The following is a 13,705-nucleotide window of genomic DNA, read 5'->3' on the forward strand; positions in this document are numbered from 1 at the left end:
ACAAATATAGTGTGCCTGGGCTTCAGCAGTATACAGAAGCATCCGAATTAACATATTCTGAAAGAAGAGTTAAGTGTCTCTGGGATCTGTCGTGCTGTTTCTAAGAGAAGGTGACTTGTTAGGAGATACCTTTATCTTTATAAGGAATGGGCCACTGGATGAATTCTGTATCATAGGAGAACAAGGCCGTTCAAAAATATTCTGAGGAATTGCTTCAGCTATATCAATTCACAAAGATAATTGTCTTTTTATGGGCCTGCCTTTATTTGCAAAGCTAGCTCAGCAGGATTGCAAAGAACCTGAGTAGCGCTGAAGCATCTAGTTTTGTTGTCTCTTGAGCCATTAAACCAGAGCCTTAAAATCCTTGTATTAGCAGAAATTAAAGCAATTAAAACCAGGCTTTCTTAATAACTGAAATTTTGTTACAAACAGTTACCATCAGTCACCAGGAAGGAAGCATCGGATTCTAATCACAATGTTAAGTTCAAAAGCAACTCCTGGCCAGCAGTAATGGAACTGCTTTATTCAGTCATCCTTCCAAAAATTTTAATGTACTTTTGTTTTCGTCCCATTGACTCTCTCATCCTTCCCGTATGGATTTTACGTGATGAGAACTTGAGCTGTAGTCTTGGTGCAAGTTTGGTCCAAAGGGTGGTGGTTTCTCTGGCTATCTTGGGTCAGCTCCCAGCCAGGAAGAGCTGCAAGCCAAGTACATAGCATTCTGCTCACAGCACACTGAGAACCACTAATTAACTCTTGGGACTGCCACAGAGCTAGTTACTGATGTTACCTTGCTACTTTTCTGTTGTAATTATATTTTGATACTAGAATGTTTTTACAATGGATCCTTCGTTTTTATAAACAGTTAATATTTTACATTTAAAGTGGGGTTTTTTCCCCCTCCACCTATGTAAGACATCTGAAAGCTTAGAAATTTTAGAGAGACTTCATTGAACTTGTATCTGGATAAGGAGATACTATCAGAGTACGTATTCTTTGAGAAACCTGTTTTTTCTGTGGTTTTATTTCTTACTCTGAAGTGATAGTAGATTGCAAATGTGGGTCGGTTTTTTTCTTCGAAACCTGGCTGTAATCCTATCTTGTTCCATATTCCTGGAATTGTTTATTTTTACTTTCTGCCTAAAAGAAAGGGAAGGTTGCAAGCACTATGGGACAGGTTTGGCTCCTCTCCAGGAACAGATGGAGTCAGCAGCCAAAACTTACAAACCGTGGCAGTAGACCAGAAATACCATACAAGGCACAGACCCTTGGTGAACCACCACAGCTGTATCTTCTCAAAGATCAATTGTTTGTGTATTTTCATTCAAAATTGGCATGTTTGACTAGGGATGGTCAAGTAATGAGATCTGCGATTTTAACTTTGAGAATGCCATTGAGTTAAACAGGCTTCTTATGAAACGATTTCTGGGTTTGGTGGTTTTAGACTGTTTAAGAGCCATTATTCTGAAGCTATTGGAAAGGCACATATTCTTGAAAAGCAGAAAATTAAACACCTGGTAACTGAAATTTGTTGCCAAAGATGAGGAAAAGATTTTTAATGTGGCTTCAACAAAATTTATATGAAATTGTATATAGCTAAACAGTTAACATGTTCAGAGGATTAAAAAAAAAAAAAGCCAAAATTAAGATTGCAGAATTTCTGAGGTAACCCACCCCACTATCACCCAGGATTTCTATGTCAGGAAAGGACTCCAGAGTATAGTAATGGACACCCTAACTTTTTCAGAAGCTGTTTTTCAGCTCCTGCTGACTTCTTAATTCGTCTGACCGTTACGTGTGACTTAAAACTGCTCTTCACAAACTGAATTGATGTGAACTTTATCAGTGTATGGGCAACGCATTGTTTTAGGAGCTTTCCTTTAATTACCCGGGGGAGAGGTAGGGGGGCATACAGAGGATCAAGTTCTTAAAATACAGCAGTCTCTTTAGGAAGGCAAGAATCTTTTTCTGTAACAAAAGTTTCTATTTTTCACTCCAAATCAACAGAGATGTATTTTCTTGATATTTAGAAAGACCTTTTTATTTGTTACTGAGTGGATAATAAATGTGGAAAGATTGAGTGCCAAAGGGAAACTTCTGGAAAGTTGTAAATAACTGAATGGTAATTAAAATAGGAGCCCTTTATCAGACTTCTAACAGCAACAAATATACATCCAGAATGAAAAGATGCTTTACTAAGCATTTCTGTGTAGTGCTCATTAATATCAGTTTATGTGGTTAAAATACATGCTTTTAAATGCCTTTTAATTATTCTTAGATAAATGAAATCACTCTTCCATTGAACTTCATAGCACTGTGCTTTTTTTAGTAATTAGTTCTCAAAAAATTTGTCAAAAGAATCGAAAAGTGAAGAATTTCCCCCCCACAAAAAGAAAAGAAAATACCCAATTAAAAATGTAATGGAATTTATTTAGGTGAGATGAGATCAAATTTACTTGTTCAGAACAGAAATATTCTTTCAGTGGAATAGGTATGGTATGCTCACTGAGAATGGTTAGTGAATGTAGTGGGTCCCTTAGGTAGAAGACTTTTTTGAGTCTTAACGTCATTCCAAATACAGGAGGTAAATGAAACTTTGCTTCAAGTGTGTTCTAGCTATAATGTGTAGAAGTTAAATGGCAATGATCAGATTTTGTGCATGTGAATATACCATTTGCTTAATACATGCATCTCATGTGTAGCACATGAGAATGCTGCGTGAAGAACATGGAAAAACTTCATGTTCCCGTCTGTTGGGTCATTCCCACATTACATGCCTGTCATCGTTATTTTAATCACAGACACATCGTCAGCATCAGAAGATGAGGGCTCGTTACGTCGGCAAGGGCGGATCACCTCCACTCCGTTCCAGAGCCATTCCAACGTAGAGCCCTGGCTTAACCGGGTTATTCAGGGCTCCTCCACCTCATCCTCTGCATCTTCCACCTCATCTCATCCAGGAGGGAAACCTGCTGCTGCTTCCAATACTGCTACTGCCACCGCTGCTGCCACTGTGCTTGCAGATCTCATGGCACACACCCAGCTAGGTCAGTAAAGAACTGCCTGTGTGGTTGGAATAAAATCAAATTAAAAATCCCAAAGCAGGGCTAAAGACAAAAGTCTTTGCCAGAAGATATCTATAAATGGCCTTAAAACGTACAATCCACAGACCAGGTATGTATGATATATATGTATTTAATTTAAACCAAACCAGTTGTTCATGAGATCTGAACATGCATTCTTCTTGGTAAAATGCTTGATTTATCAAGAAACTAAGTTCAATTTTACTGTATTCAAAAGCAGAATTTCAAAGGGATCATATTTTTGGTGCATGCTTTCCAATCTGCATGTATTTATACCTAGACAGTATCAGGTTATGGATTTCAAAGGTGACTCAATTGGTAAACACCCAAAAGACTAGAAAAACATCCAGAATCTTTTGGAAAGTTATGAAATCAGAGGTACTGACAAAACTAGATTTCAAGCTGAAATGTGATTTTTTCCCTTTAATTAAAATTTAGGTCATTAATAGTCTTTCATTGTGAAACTAGAGTGAAAATGTAGAAGTACTGGTAAGCCAAAATGTAAATGTGAGTTTTGTCTCAATCTCTGTGATGCTGAAGGTCCAGAACTTCAGGTTATTTTTTTTGTCCTAAAATGCAGAGCACTAGCATTGTGCTTTGGGAGGATTTGGTAGGGAGGGAGAAAGGCCGTCTCTTCCACCGTGGATATAATTTTTACAATGTTTTGTATGCTGTAGTAAAGATTGATAGTGGATTTATGTGCGTGCAACAGGTCCACACTAATGTTAAACAATGGGAAAGGACCTAGAGGAGAAACGATAACTTTGTATTTCAAATAATTTTTTTCCCCAAAGTAATTTAGAAAAGTGAAATGAAGAATGATGTTTGTATTTTACCTATGGGCTACAGCATGAAGTTCTTGTGCTTCTGGTAATATGCAATAGGCATCACGTATATTGTTCCTGGACGTTTCAGATTTTGGCAGTTTTAGTGCTCTACTTACCTGACTTTTTGTTTATCTGTGACTGTATGCCTACAAATGCTATACAGACAGTTTTTTCTAATTCGTTACAGAGAATAGGTTAGGTCAGATGAGGAAAACACATTCAAATGCTTTAGATTTAAACTGAGCATACAGGCTTCTGTATACTTAGAGATGTCAATTAACATGATAATTTAAGGCACAAATATATTTCGCAAATACCCGTTCATTTAGCTGGTCTAGCTGTTAGGTTCAAATTTTGTTGAAAGCCCAATCATATATCCTTCAGACTTCTCTGTTTAGATGATACAAACAGTTCACAGTTCTCTTAGGCGTGAGGCAACTATTCATGAGAGGGTTGATTCTCCATTCTTTGCTTGTTTGCCCTCTGAGTTCCTTCTGCCTTATACTAAGTTTGGGGCATTAGCCTTAGTTTATAGTAGCTATGGGCTTCAAAATGTAACCAATGCTTGTGACCGGGAGTTTTACTTCTTCAGATTCCTAAAGCACATTATGAACCAGGGAAAGGAGTATGAACAAGCTAGAGGCTCTCCAAAAGAGGATGCTCTGGATCTTCTGTGTGGCTTAGGTGCTGACAGAAACAGGGATTGACTCATTTTGCCATGAATGACATCCCAGTTTTCACAGTGCAGGCAGTTTTCTGCAAGTGGAGCTGAGATGGAAAGAGGTAGTAGTTTCCAGTGTTCTGGAAGGCTCTTTAGATGTCAGAGAGTCTGGGAAGGGTTATCTGTGTCTTTCCTACGTGCTTTTTCTCCCTCTTCTGTTTGTATGGGGATCTCTTTATTTTGGTAGCTAAGTACGGAGAGGAATTCTGATATCTAAGCTTTTACAAGGCAAAGCGTTTTTCCGCAAGCCTGCTTAGTGCTGTTGCCTTAGAAAGCTCCTGCATGCTGAGATGTTGGGTTTTGTTCTGGACTTAAAAAGTTATGGGCAGCATTTGGCTTTGTTCATTTTTCTGCACTTCATCAGTACTCCATCCATAAACATAGTTAGAAAGATTTGCCTCTTGGGTTAACTTTTGTGGCTTTATTGCTAGTGAAATTTTTCCTGTTTGTATAAAACATACCCATCTTACTGCCTTTAAAGAATTTTCATCTTCCCATTTCCAAGCTTATTTATAATAAGAAATTTGCAATTTTTTTTTTTTTTTTTTTTTTTTACTTAGTGGATGTAAGTAAGATGGAATATGTCTACGTCTTTCTTTAAGGACATTCTGGATTTCACATTATGGATTTATAGGAATCATGTTTAACTCCTTAAAATTAACAAATAAACTTGGAAGGTTAGCCGTAATTTTAAGTGTGGTTGATGAAATTCTTAATATAGCTGTAAAAACTTGCAAGATATGCAAAATGTAACACAGCATCCTATTATGTCTAATATCTCAGGCCATATAAATACATATTGAATTTCACAACTAGCTTCTTGACACCTATCCATCAGGACTATTTAATCATCAAAATTGTATGCAAAATCAAGGCCTTTTTAACAGTTCAAATTCCAGCATTTAAGTAGCTAAATGTTGGACTGCATGCAGTGGAGTAGTTTGAAATTTCATTAATGGGAAATAAATATGCAGTTACAGTATCTATCAGGAAGGAAGCTCAGGGATCATTAAGAGCTGAGCTGCTAAAGGTGATGATCTACTTTGACAGAAAATTAAATGTCCTTTTGCATATGAATAATCTTCCTCATTTCTGAAATGCATGCCATATTCCATCAATTTTCATTTCTAGCTTGGTAACATACATGCATGTCCAGTAACAATTCAGTTGTAACATTTTTCATAAAATAATTAATAATTAAAATAATTAATCAACAAGTTTGTCTATAGTCTTCCTTGCTCACAAGAATATGAAGACTTACGCAGTTCTTACATTGCAAACTTTTTTGGTTATTGATAAATACTAGTATACTTTCACAAAGGACCCCTTTGATTTGTCCTAGAGCATAAAAGAAGAGTTTATTTATTTTCTCAGTTAATATGCTGACATCAGCAATATAAAAGGCATCTTACATATTTTAAATACTATGCCTTACTAAAATATTCTGTATTTTGACAATGTACTGAATAACTATTCACAATTTTGATATGTTGGAGAATTTAAATTTAGCAGATTGTTCCCTTGCAGCTCATCTTCTCCAGCTTGCATTTTTAATGATGAGATCATACTAAATTCCCAAGCAATAGACTGCAGTGTTGGAAGTGCAAGGTTGCAGTATTTAATAAAGTCAGATAGGAATATGTATTATTTTTAAGCTGTTTGTCTTTCACCTATAAAAGCAAGGACAACATCTATATGTTGTTTCGGGGGCTTTTTTCTTTTAGTGTAGTATTTTCTTTAAAATGAATAAGGCTAGCAGTATGTCTAGGTTTTTTTCAAGGTCACCATCACAACTGTGGAGTATTTCCCAATTTAGCTCTTGTAGAGTAACTGGGAAAATATCATGGTATTTGACGCACTATCTATTTATTGAAAGACTTAAAAGTACAATTCTTTTTCTTAAGGTGAAGCAGGGTTATAAGAGTAGGTGTTTTGAACTGCTGTGGCTCTGTAAGCAGTTTTAAAGGAGTTGTGAGTGTGAAGTGTGTTAGAAACAGTTTCAAAGAGTTTATTGAAGAGGAAATGTGAGAATGAAGTAGTGTCTTGTGGATCCTATTTTGTGTTCTGGCTGGGTTGGTGCGCTCTTTTTTGTTTTATTATTCCAATACAATTTAATAAACTTCTTTTATATGTCTGTTTTGGTTGAGTGATTTCCTAGAGGCAAAACAATCATACACAGCCATCTCTAGGTCTAACCCAACTTCCTGCTAGGTAGGGACTTTTCTAAAGTGTTTAAGTCTCCACCCTGAGATTCCTCCTTAGAGACTACTTTCTGTCCAATGCCTAGCTTTTAATTTTTTGTATCGTATCCCATATGCTCTTTCTTGGGCCACTGGTCTCTTTTGCATTTATCTCTGTCTTCTAATCAATAAGGGAAAGGTACTTCAGTCTAAATCCAATTAACTTTATTCCTGAAGTCACATCATCCGTTCAGCATTTCAACTTCTGTATTTTGTGAATGGCTTCTGACCCATATGTGCATCAAGTCTCATAGTGTGTGTCAGTCTCTCTTGTCCTCTCTTGATTGTTATATTTGTACCTATGTGTACATCACTTCAAGTGTACATTTTGAGTCACCTTAGTGTTTAGTGGTGACAACTTCATCTGTAGGAATGGCATTTTGGGACCTTCCGCTGATAAAGCCACACTGCAGATACATCCCTAATTGTAGTTCTTGCTGGTGTATTCAAGGAGTGGAAGCTTTAGACATTGATAATCACTGCAGGGTCTGTAAGTTGAGAAGTATGGACTTGTGGGCTAATACTGCAGTATGGGAACCAGGTACTTTTGACTCTGTGTCCTTTTCTGTGATTAATTTGTTTGCTGCCTGAAGTCCGTGTTTTGGGACTTCGGTAAAGCAAAGGAAAAAAAACAACAAAAAAGCAACTCAGAAAGTATATAGAACACAACAAAAGCGTTTCAGTTTACTCTGAATACATGGGCTTTCTATATGCCCTGTAAAGTGGTTATATGGATCAGTTTTACACATAGTTGTTACCTTTTCTTTTTACTGTTTCTAACTCGGGTATTTGTCAGAGACATTAAGTGATACTTTGTCCTTCTTACCCACATGAAAGGAATTTGTGGTCCTTGCGTAGTACCCAGCAAGACAGGCCTCTGCAATACAAGAATTGGCATTGCAGTGAGGACCACTGGAAAGTGTGGGAATGGATTTAATCTTTTCTTCTGGTGATCCCTCTAAAACCGCTTAGAGATGTACTGGTGGCTTGTATGTCAGCTCTGGAAATCTGTGAACAGAGCTATGAGCACTTGTTATCTTAGTGCTAATCGCTTCCTCAGAATGGGTGAGGTAATAGATGTATTTCACAGCACTGCCTAGATCTCCCTATGCTTTGAGTTCTTCCTGCAGGATTTGTGGCATGCTGAGGTCCTTCAAGGGGTATCACTGCAGAGCTGTTCCCCAAGCAGTTCCTCCAGTGCAGTGTGGCAGCTCTTTCCTGTTGCACTCCTATTTTTACTCATTAGGATTCTGAATATTTCAGGCCTCCAATTCTTGTTTTTCCTTGTTTGAACACTTTGCCCGGATACTGCCATTTGCTAACATGTGATTCCATTCAAAACTGTTCCATAATCTAGGTCACAATTTTGGAATGACAGTATTCCCTAAGCATTGTTCTGCAGCACAGAAACGTGGTGCAGCTCCAAGCAAAGCAGGCTTTTGCCTCAAGGTTGTTACAAGGTGGTTCTCAAGCCCCTGTGAGTATGTGAGGATTTGAGAAATGCCCTGCTTTCCCTATGTAACACCATTAAAATGAAACAGTGTATCGTGTCCAGCCACAAATGACCACCTCAAGCCTCAGAAAACCCTGTGCTAAATTTATCTGTTGTAAGCAGTGTGTGTGTGTAATGTTGACATCTACACCACAGGGTTTTTTGAGTGTTACAGGCATTCCAGCTGTTCTCATTGATAGATGCCGCAGTGAAGAGTATACTGTGTCTGTACCACAACATAAACAGGAAGCTTTTACCTACAGTATCATTGTGAGACTGTTAAAAACAGGTGATAAGAAAAGCTGCTAAAAAAAAAACATGACTGGTCTCACAAACTGCAGGTGACAATTTTTTAAGTCAGCAGTTACTTTCCTCTGAGGGAGTGTCTCATCTCTCCGTGTCCATCTTCAAGATGTGTTCAGACCTAAATGCACTCTTTTTGCCATCTTAAATCTTAATCTGTGTTTCTCAGCAAAAGTCTTCCTCTTACAGCCTGCAGAATGTAGATAAATACTTCATGTTATCCTAGGGCAAGAGTTCCCTTCTTATAAACCTTATACTTTTGTCCCTTTCTCTTCCTATGGGACTTAGACTAGTCATTCCAGTTTTGTGGTGAGACTTTGGGTGCCTGTATTTCTTCTGAGAGATATGAGACAGGCTTTCTTTGTAGACTTGTGCTGTTCACTCGTAATGAATCTCCTTGCTTTCACCTTGAAGTGATGGAGTGACCCACCACTCTCTTTATTTGTCAGAATTTGTTGGGATCCCTTTGAAAGTTGGAATAACTTGTCTCCACCCTGGAGAGACACAGCAGTTCCTTTCAGGATTCCCCCTGTATCTAGAAGATTTTGGTTACAGTTTGATTAGAGAAATCAGAGTTTTGTTAAAAACACATGAGAAAAACCAAGAATGCTGTACGAAGCGACTTTGGATATATTGATTCTTAAGATGACTGATGAGCTCCCACATCTGTCTTCCATTTCTACAGATAACCACTCTGCACCTCCAGATGTAACCACTGGCCTGGTGGAACATTTACATCATGAGCGTCCACAGGTAGCATCAGTACGAGGAGTTCCCAGAGGCTACAACAGCAGCATTTTGGAAACTGCAGATGGTAATTGTATTATAAACCTCCTTCCTATGTCCCTTTTTCTGAATAAGCAAATGCATAACAGAGCTTGACACCCATCAGGTACTATGTGCCTGCCCTCTCCAAAGTTTTGCAGTAGTGTGGTGTATCGGTCAGTCAGCCACAGGAGAGGAAACTGTACTGCATTTCCTGTGTTCTGCTGGTGCGAGCCATGTCCCCATTTCTGTATATTTCTATAGTAAAAGGCAATGTAAGCCCTTTAGTCTCACATTTTAAATTTATATTGCCTCAGAGGTTTAAATTTCAATAAATATAAATAACCATACACATTTATATTTAATTTAAAATAAATATATCACATATACAAATGAAAATCAGCATTCCACGTGGCTTTGTGTTGTGATTTTTTTTTTTTTTTTTTTTTTTTTTTTTTGCTAACTCTGTAAAATATTGAGAGAGTCACTTATTTTTTCCAAGCGTTCTCAGACTTTCGGGACTGAATAAATGTTAAGATGTAGCAAATACCTAGACTCTTGAAGAAAAGAACATTCTTCAGGTTTGTATTGGAATCTCATGAAGTCAGCAGTTTGAAAAGCTAAATTAAAGTGTGATAAGGTATATGCATCAGCCAGGTAGCTAGGGAACAGCATTGTTTTAAAACAAATAAATCCATGGTTGAAACTGTTACTGATTAAAGCTGGTTTTTTCCAAACAAGCTGCTCATCCTGAATGACCCTTCCACCTGAAAGCTGTGCTGAGCTTAGAGTGATGTTGTCAGCAGTGTGGCAGCATGTGGTTTAGTGTACGTTTATTAATATATGGTAAGTAATAAATCTTTTCTGTTTGGCAGGTGTACCAGTGAATAGCAGAGTGTCCTCTAAAATCCAGCAGCTTCTAAATACCTTGAAAAGACCAAAGCGTCCACCTTTGAAAGAGTTTTTTGTTGATGATTTTGAAGAACTGCTAGAAGGTCAATTTTCTTTCAAATACATTTTTCACTCTGTGTAAGCGGTTCACAACAGAACTGATACATCTTAGCAAGTGTTTTCTTTTTCTCTTCCCAATAGAAAACAAATCATGGTGGAGTTGTTTCATTGGAGAGAGAAAGGTCATATGCTGTCACAAGTGAAACATAATCTTCAACTCAACCCTCCTACTCAGTGTACTTGTTCTCTGCCCTCCTCCCTCGCTTTGGAAACTCTTCAGATTCAGCTCAATTTGGACCAGTGTGATGAGTTAGTGAATACTAAAGACAGTGATTTACAGATATTTGGAGGAATTCTATTTATATCTTTGTCAAGAACTTCATTGGTGCATCCAGAAATTGTCATGTTTGATGGTCCCACCATCACTTTTTGCCTCAGAGATTCTAAACTCTTCCCTGTGGTAATCAGCTAATTTATAGAGGGGAGTCTTTGGAGTAAGTCAGGGCATAGCCTAAGTGTAACTGATGGAGCAGTGGACCTCTGGAAGCCTCTGACCAACCTCCTGTTCAAAGCAGGTCTGACTAGATCAGGCTGCTCAGGGCCATGTCCAGTCCATTTCTGAGCATCTCCAGACATGGAGTTTCCATGGCCTCTCTGGCCACTCACATTCAGCTGCTTGTCTACAAGCACCCCCACATCCTGCTCTGAACAGCTGCTTTGTAGCTGGTTAGTGCCCAAATATAGTTAGATGAAAAAAGTTACTTGCTAGTAACTGGAATTTATTATGATAATATTGTTTGCATGCATGTTAATATCCTCTCCTTGAAATCCAGAAACTTTCATTATTTTGGAGGTTCAGAGGAATTAAATGCATTGAGTGCACTGTGCAATATGTCTTATCTGTGCACTACATGAAAGGATAGTGCTTGTACATGCTCTGCAGATATTGCTCAGCTAAAAACCACTATTTTCTTCTCTGTATGCGTGCGTCCAGGCAGAAAGAAAAGCATCTCTAACAAATGCAGAAGTTGCTAGCAAAGGTAGCTGCCTTTAAAACCAGCTGCATCAGCTAATTTTGGAGAATGATTTTTGTTCTGTTCTCTTAGTCTTAAAGATTAAATGAAAATTTTGTTCTCTGTGACATTTTTGAGCAGCTGCTACTAGACTCCCTGTACTATTTGTTTGATACTTCAAGATATGAAGTGATTGCGGTTCTAGAATTTCACTGAAGATTTTTCAGGCAAACCTTCGCAGAAGTGCATGTATGTCATTGTGGAGAGGACAGAGCATCACTTTGAACTGTTAATTTTAGTTATTGCAGAGATTGAGTATTAGCTAAATCCAACTATGACTTTGTTTTGCTAACTAAGAACAAGATACTTCACCTTCTTGAGCAGCTTGGGGCAGGATTTTAACAGCAGGATACTCAGAGAACAAATGGCATACAAACCCTGCAGTGTTCCACAGTTGAGAGAAATGATCCAGAAATCAAACAAAATATTCTCTGAGCGGTACAGTTTTAGTTGTAGATAATCCATACCGGGAGCGTTTCATCTGGCTTTTTTTTTATATATATATATTGTTACAGAAGCATAGTGTCATTCTTCATCACCTGTTGAGAATTTGGTGCAGCAAAAATAAATGTCCAATTGTCGCTGAAGCCATTCTTTCTGATAATGCTTCTTGACTTGGCGTTGGCTTTCATTTAAATACATGTGCAGAACAAACAGCAGAAAAAATCATCTTTCCAAAGTAGAGAAAAAGAGTGAACTAGGGATTCAAATTCTGTTCCTGTGGCCAGGTCCTTTGAATAATGTGGAAACAGAACTCCAAAGTGGTGGTAATTATTTTTTGTGAAGCCAACAGATGATTAGCATAGCATCATCATAAAGCAGAAGAGAAGTAATGATAGCTGTGAGGAAGAGGAAGGTGAGAACGGTTCGTAGAATAGTCTATTAAGCGTAACTTGCACATTTTGTGAGGACTGACATTTGCTATTTTACTGTGCTCTGGTTTTAGTGCAACAGCCTGACCCAAATCAACCAAAGCCTGAAGGAAATCAAATGAATGTACTTAAAGGTGAACCCTTAGGCGTGGTAACCAACTGGCCACCTTCTCTGCTGGCGGCCCTGCAGCGCTGGGGAACTACCCAGCCGAAAGCCCCTTGTCTGACAGCATTGGATACAACTGGGAAAGCTACTTACACGCTTACCTATGGTAGGTATTGGTGATAATTTTAAAAAAGAATTAGGTGTTCATTGTAGAACGAACAATTTACTTTACTTAAGAGGGACTGACTGTGCTTATGACAGATACTCTGAGATTGCTATTCGAATACAAATTATGAATTCATTGTATATGAAAAACATTTTAAAGAAAGTTAATGAAGGGAAAATGTATATGGTATTGTTTCTTTACAAGTGGCTATTTGTAAATTTCAAACAATTGTGGGTTTTTTTGCTTAAAAGAACACTAAAAATAGCCTGGTGTAACATAGGAGGAAGAAACAGATGACTAATAATGCACTCTTCAGATTCCCAGAGTAGATATTAAATTTTAGCATGTTCTTGCATATCCTTATAGAGAAGACTTGTACTTCAGGAGCATATTAAGGATGTTTTTGTGTGAAATGAAACTTGCCTGTATCAATGAACTGGAAGTATTGCAGTAATTGCATTTTTTTGAAAGACAATTGTGTCCCCCAGGACAGTTAACTGCAGCATTTCATTGTATAGTATGTTAGAATGTTAAAATTTCTTGTTTGCGTTCTTACAGATGAAGTATGCTTACAGGAAATGTAACTGAGCAGCTGATTAGTTTCATTACTTTGCAGTGGAGCTTTGAGAATTGTTTAGAATATCATGTTAAGCTTTACATTTAAAAAAAAGAAAGGAAAAGAAAAACTAAAAAGAAGCCAAGCTCTAAATTGTACTTGGACTCTCTGCCAGCTGCATATTTGATGTACTTGAGTCCCGTGTAACTTTTTTTTGTATAACTGGAAATTACACAGGAAAAAAAAAAACTGTTGAATTGAAGGAGTTTGAGACTAACAAACACAAAATAACTGATGATTGCTACATGGTCTGAAGGGATCGAGTGTGGATGTCAGTCCGTGATAAAGACCCTGTACTAGAAAGCTGAGTTCCAGATGCATGCTGTTTGCCTTGGCATGCTTCTTTACCATTTACAGTGGAAGAGTTTTGCTGTTGCTCAATTTTTTATAAACAGGTTTTTTTATTAAAACTCTTCTTTTTTTTGGAGGCTACAGATTAAAAATTGATTTTTATATTGTGTTAAATCAGAGAATCATAGAATCATTAAGG

At 37.7% G+C, this 13,705-nt stretch overlaps 1 protein-coding gene across 1 annotated transcript in view; it reads left to right on the plus strand.

Annotated features, from left to right (window-relative positions):
• The window catches only part of LOC104074265 (disco-interacting protein 2 homolog A-like), a gene marked incomplete at both ends in the record, with an annotated part of 15,434 nt that extends 2,835 nt beyond the window's left edge, over positions 1-12,599 (plus strand). The window contains 4 exons of the mRNA XM_009574327.1: positions 2,802-3,047; positions 9,352-9,480; positions 10,307-10,426; positions 12,402-12,599. Of these exons, the coding sequence (XP_009572622.1) occupies positions 2,802-3,047; positions 9,352-9,480; positions 10,307-10,426; positions 12,402-12,599 (693 nt within the window). The remainder of the gene's footprint in view (positions 1-2,801; positions 3,048-9,351; positions 9,481-10,306; positions 10,427-12,401) is intronic.
• Between the last annotated feature and the right edge of the window lie 1,106 nt (positions 12,600-13,705).

This window comes from Fulmarus glacialis, unplaced genomic scaffold (genome assembly GCF_000690835.1).
Source record: "Fulmarus glacialis isolate BGI_N327 unplaced genomic scaffold, ASM69083v1 scaffold17593, whole genome shotgun sequence".
Taxonomy (NCBI): domain Eukaryota; kingdom Metazoa; phylum Chordata; class Aves; order Procellariiformes; family Procellariidae; genus Fulmarus; species Fulmarus glacialis.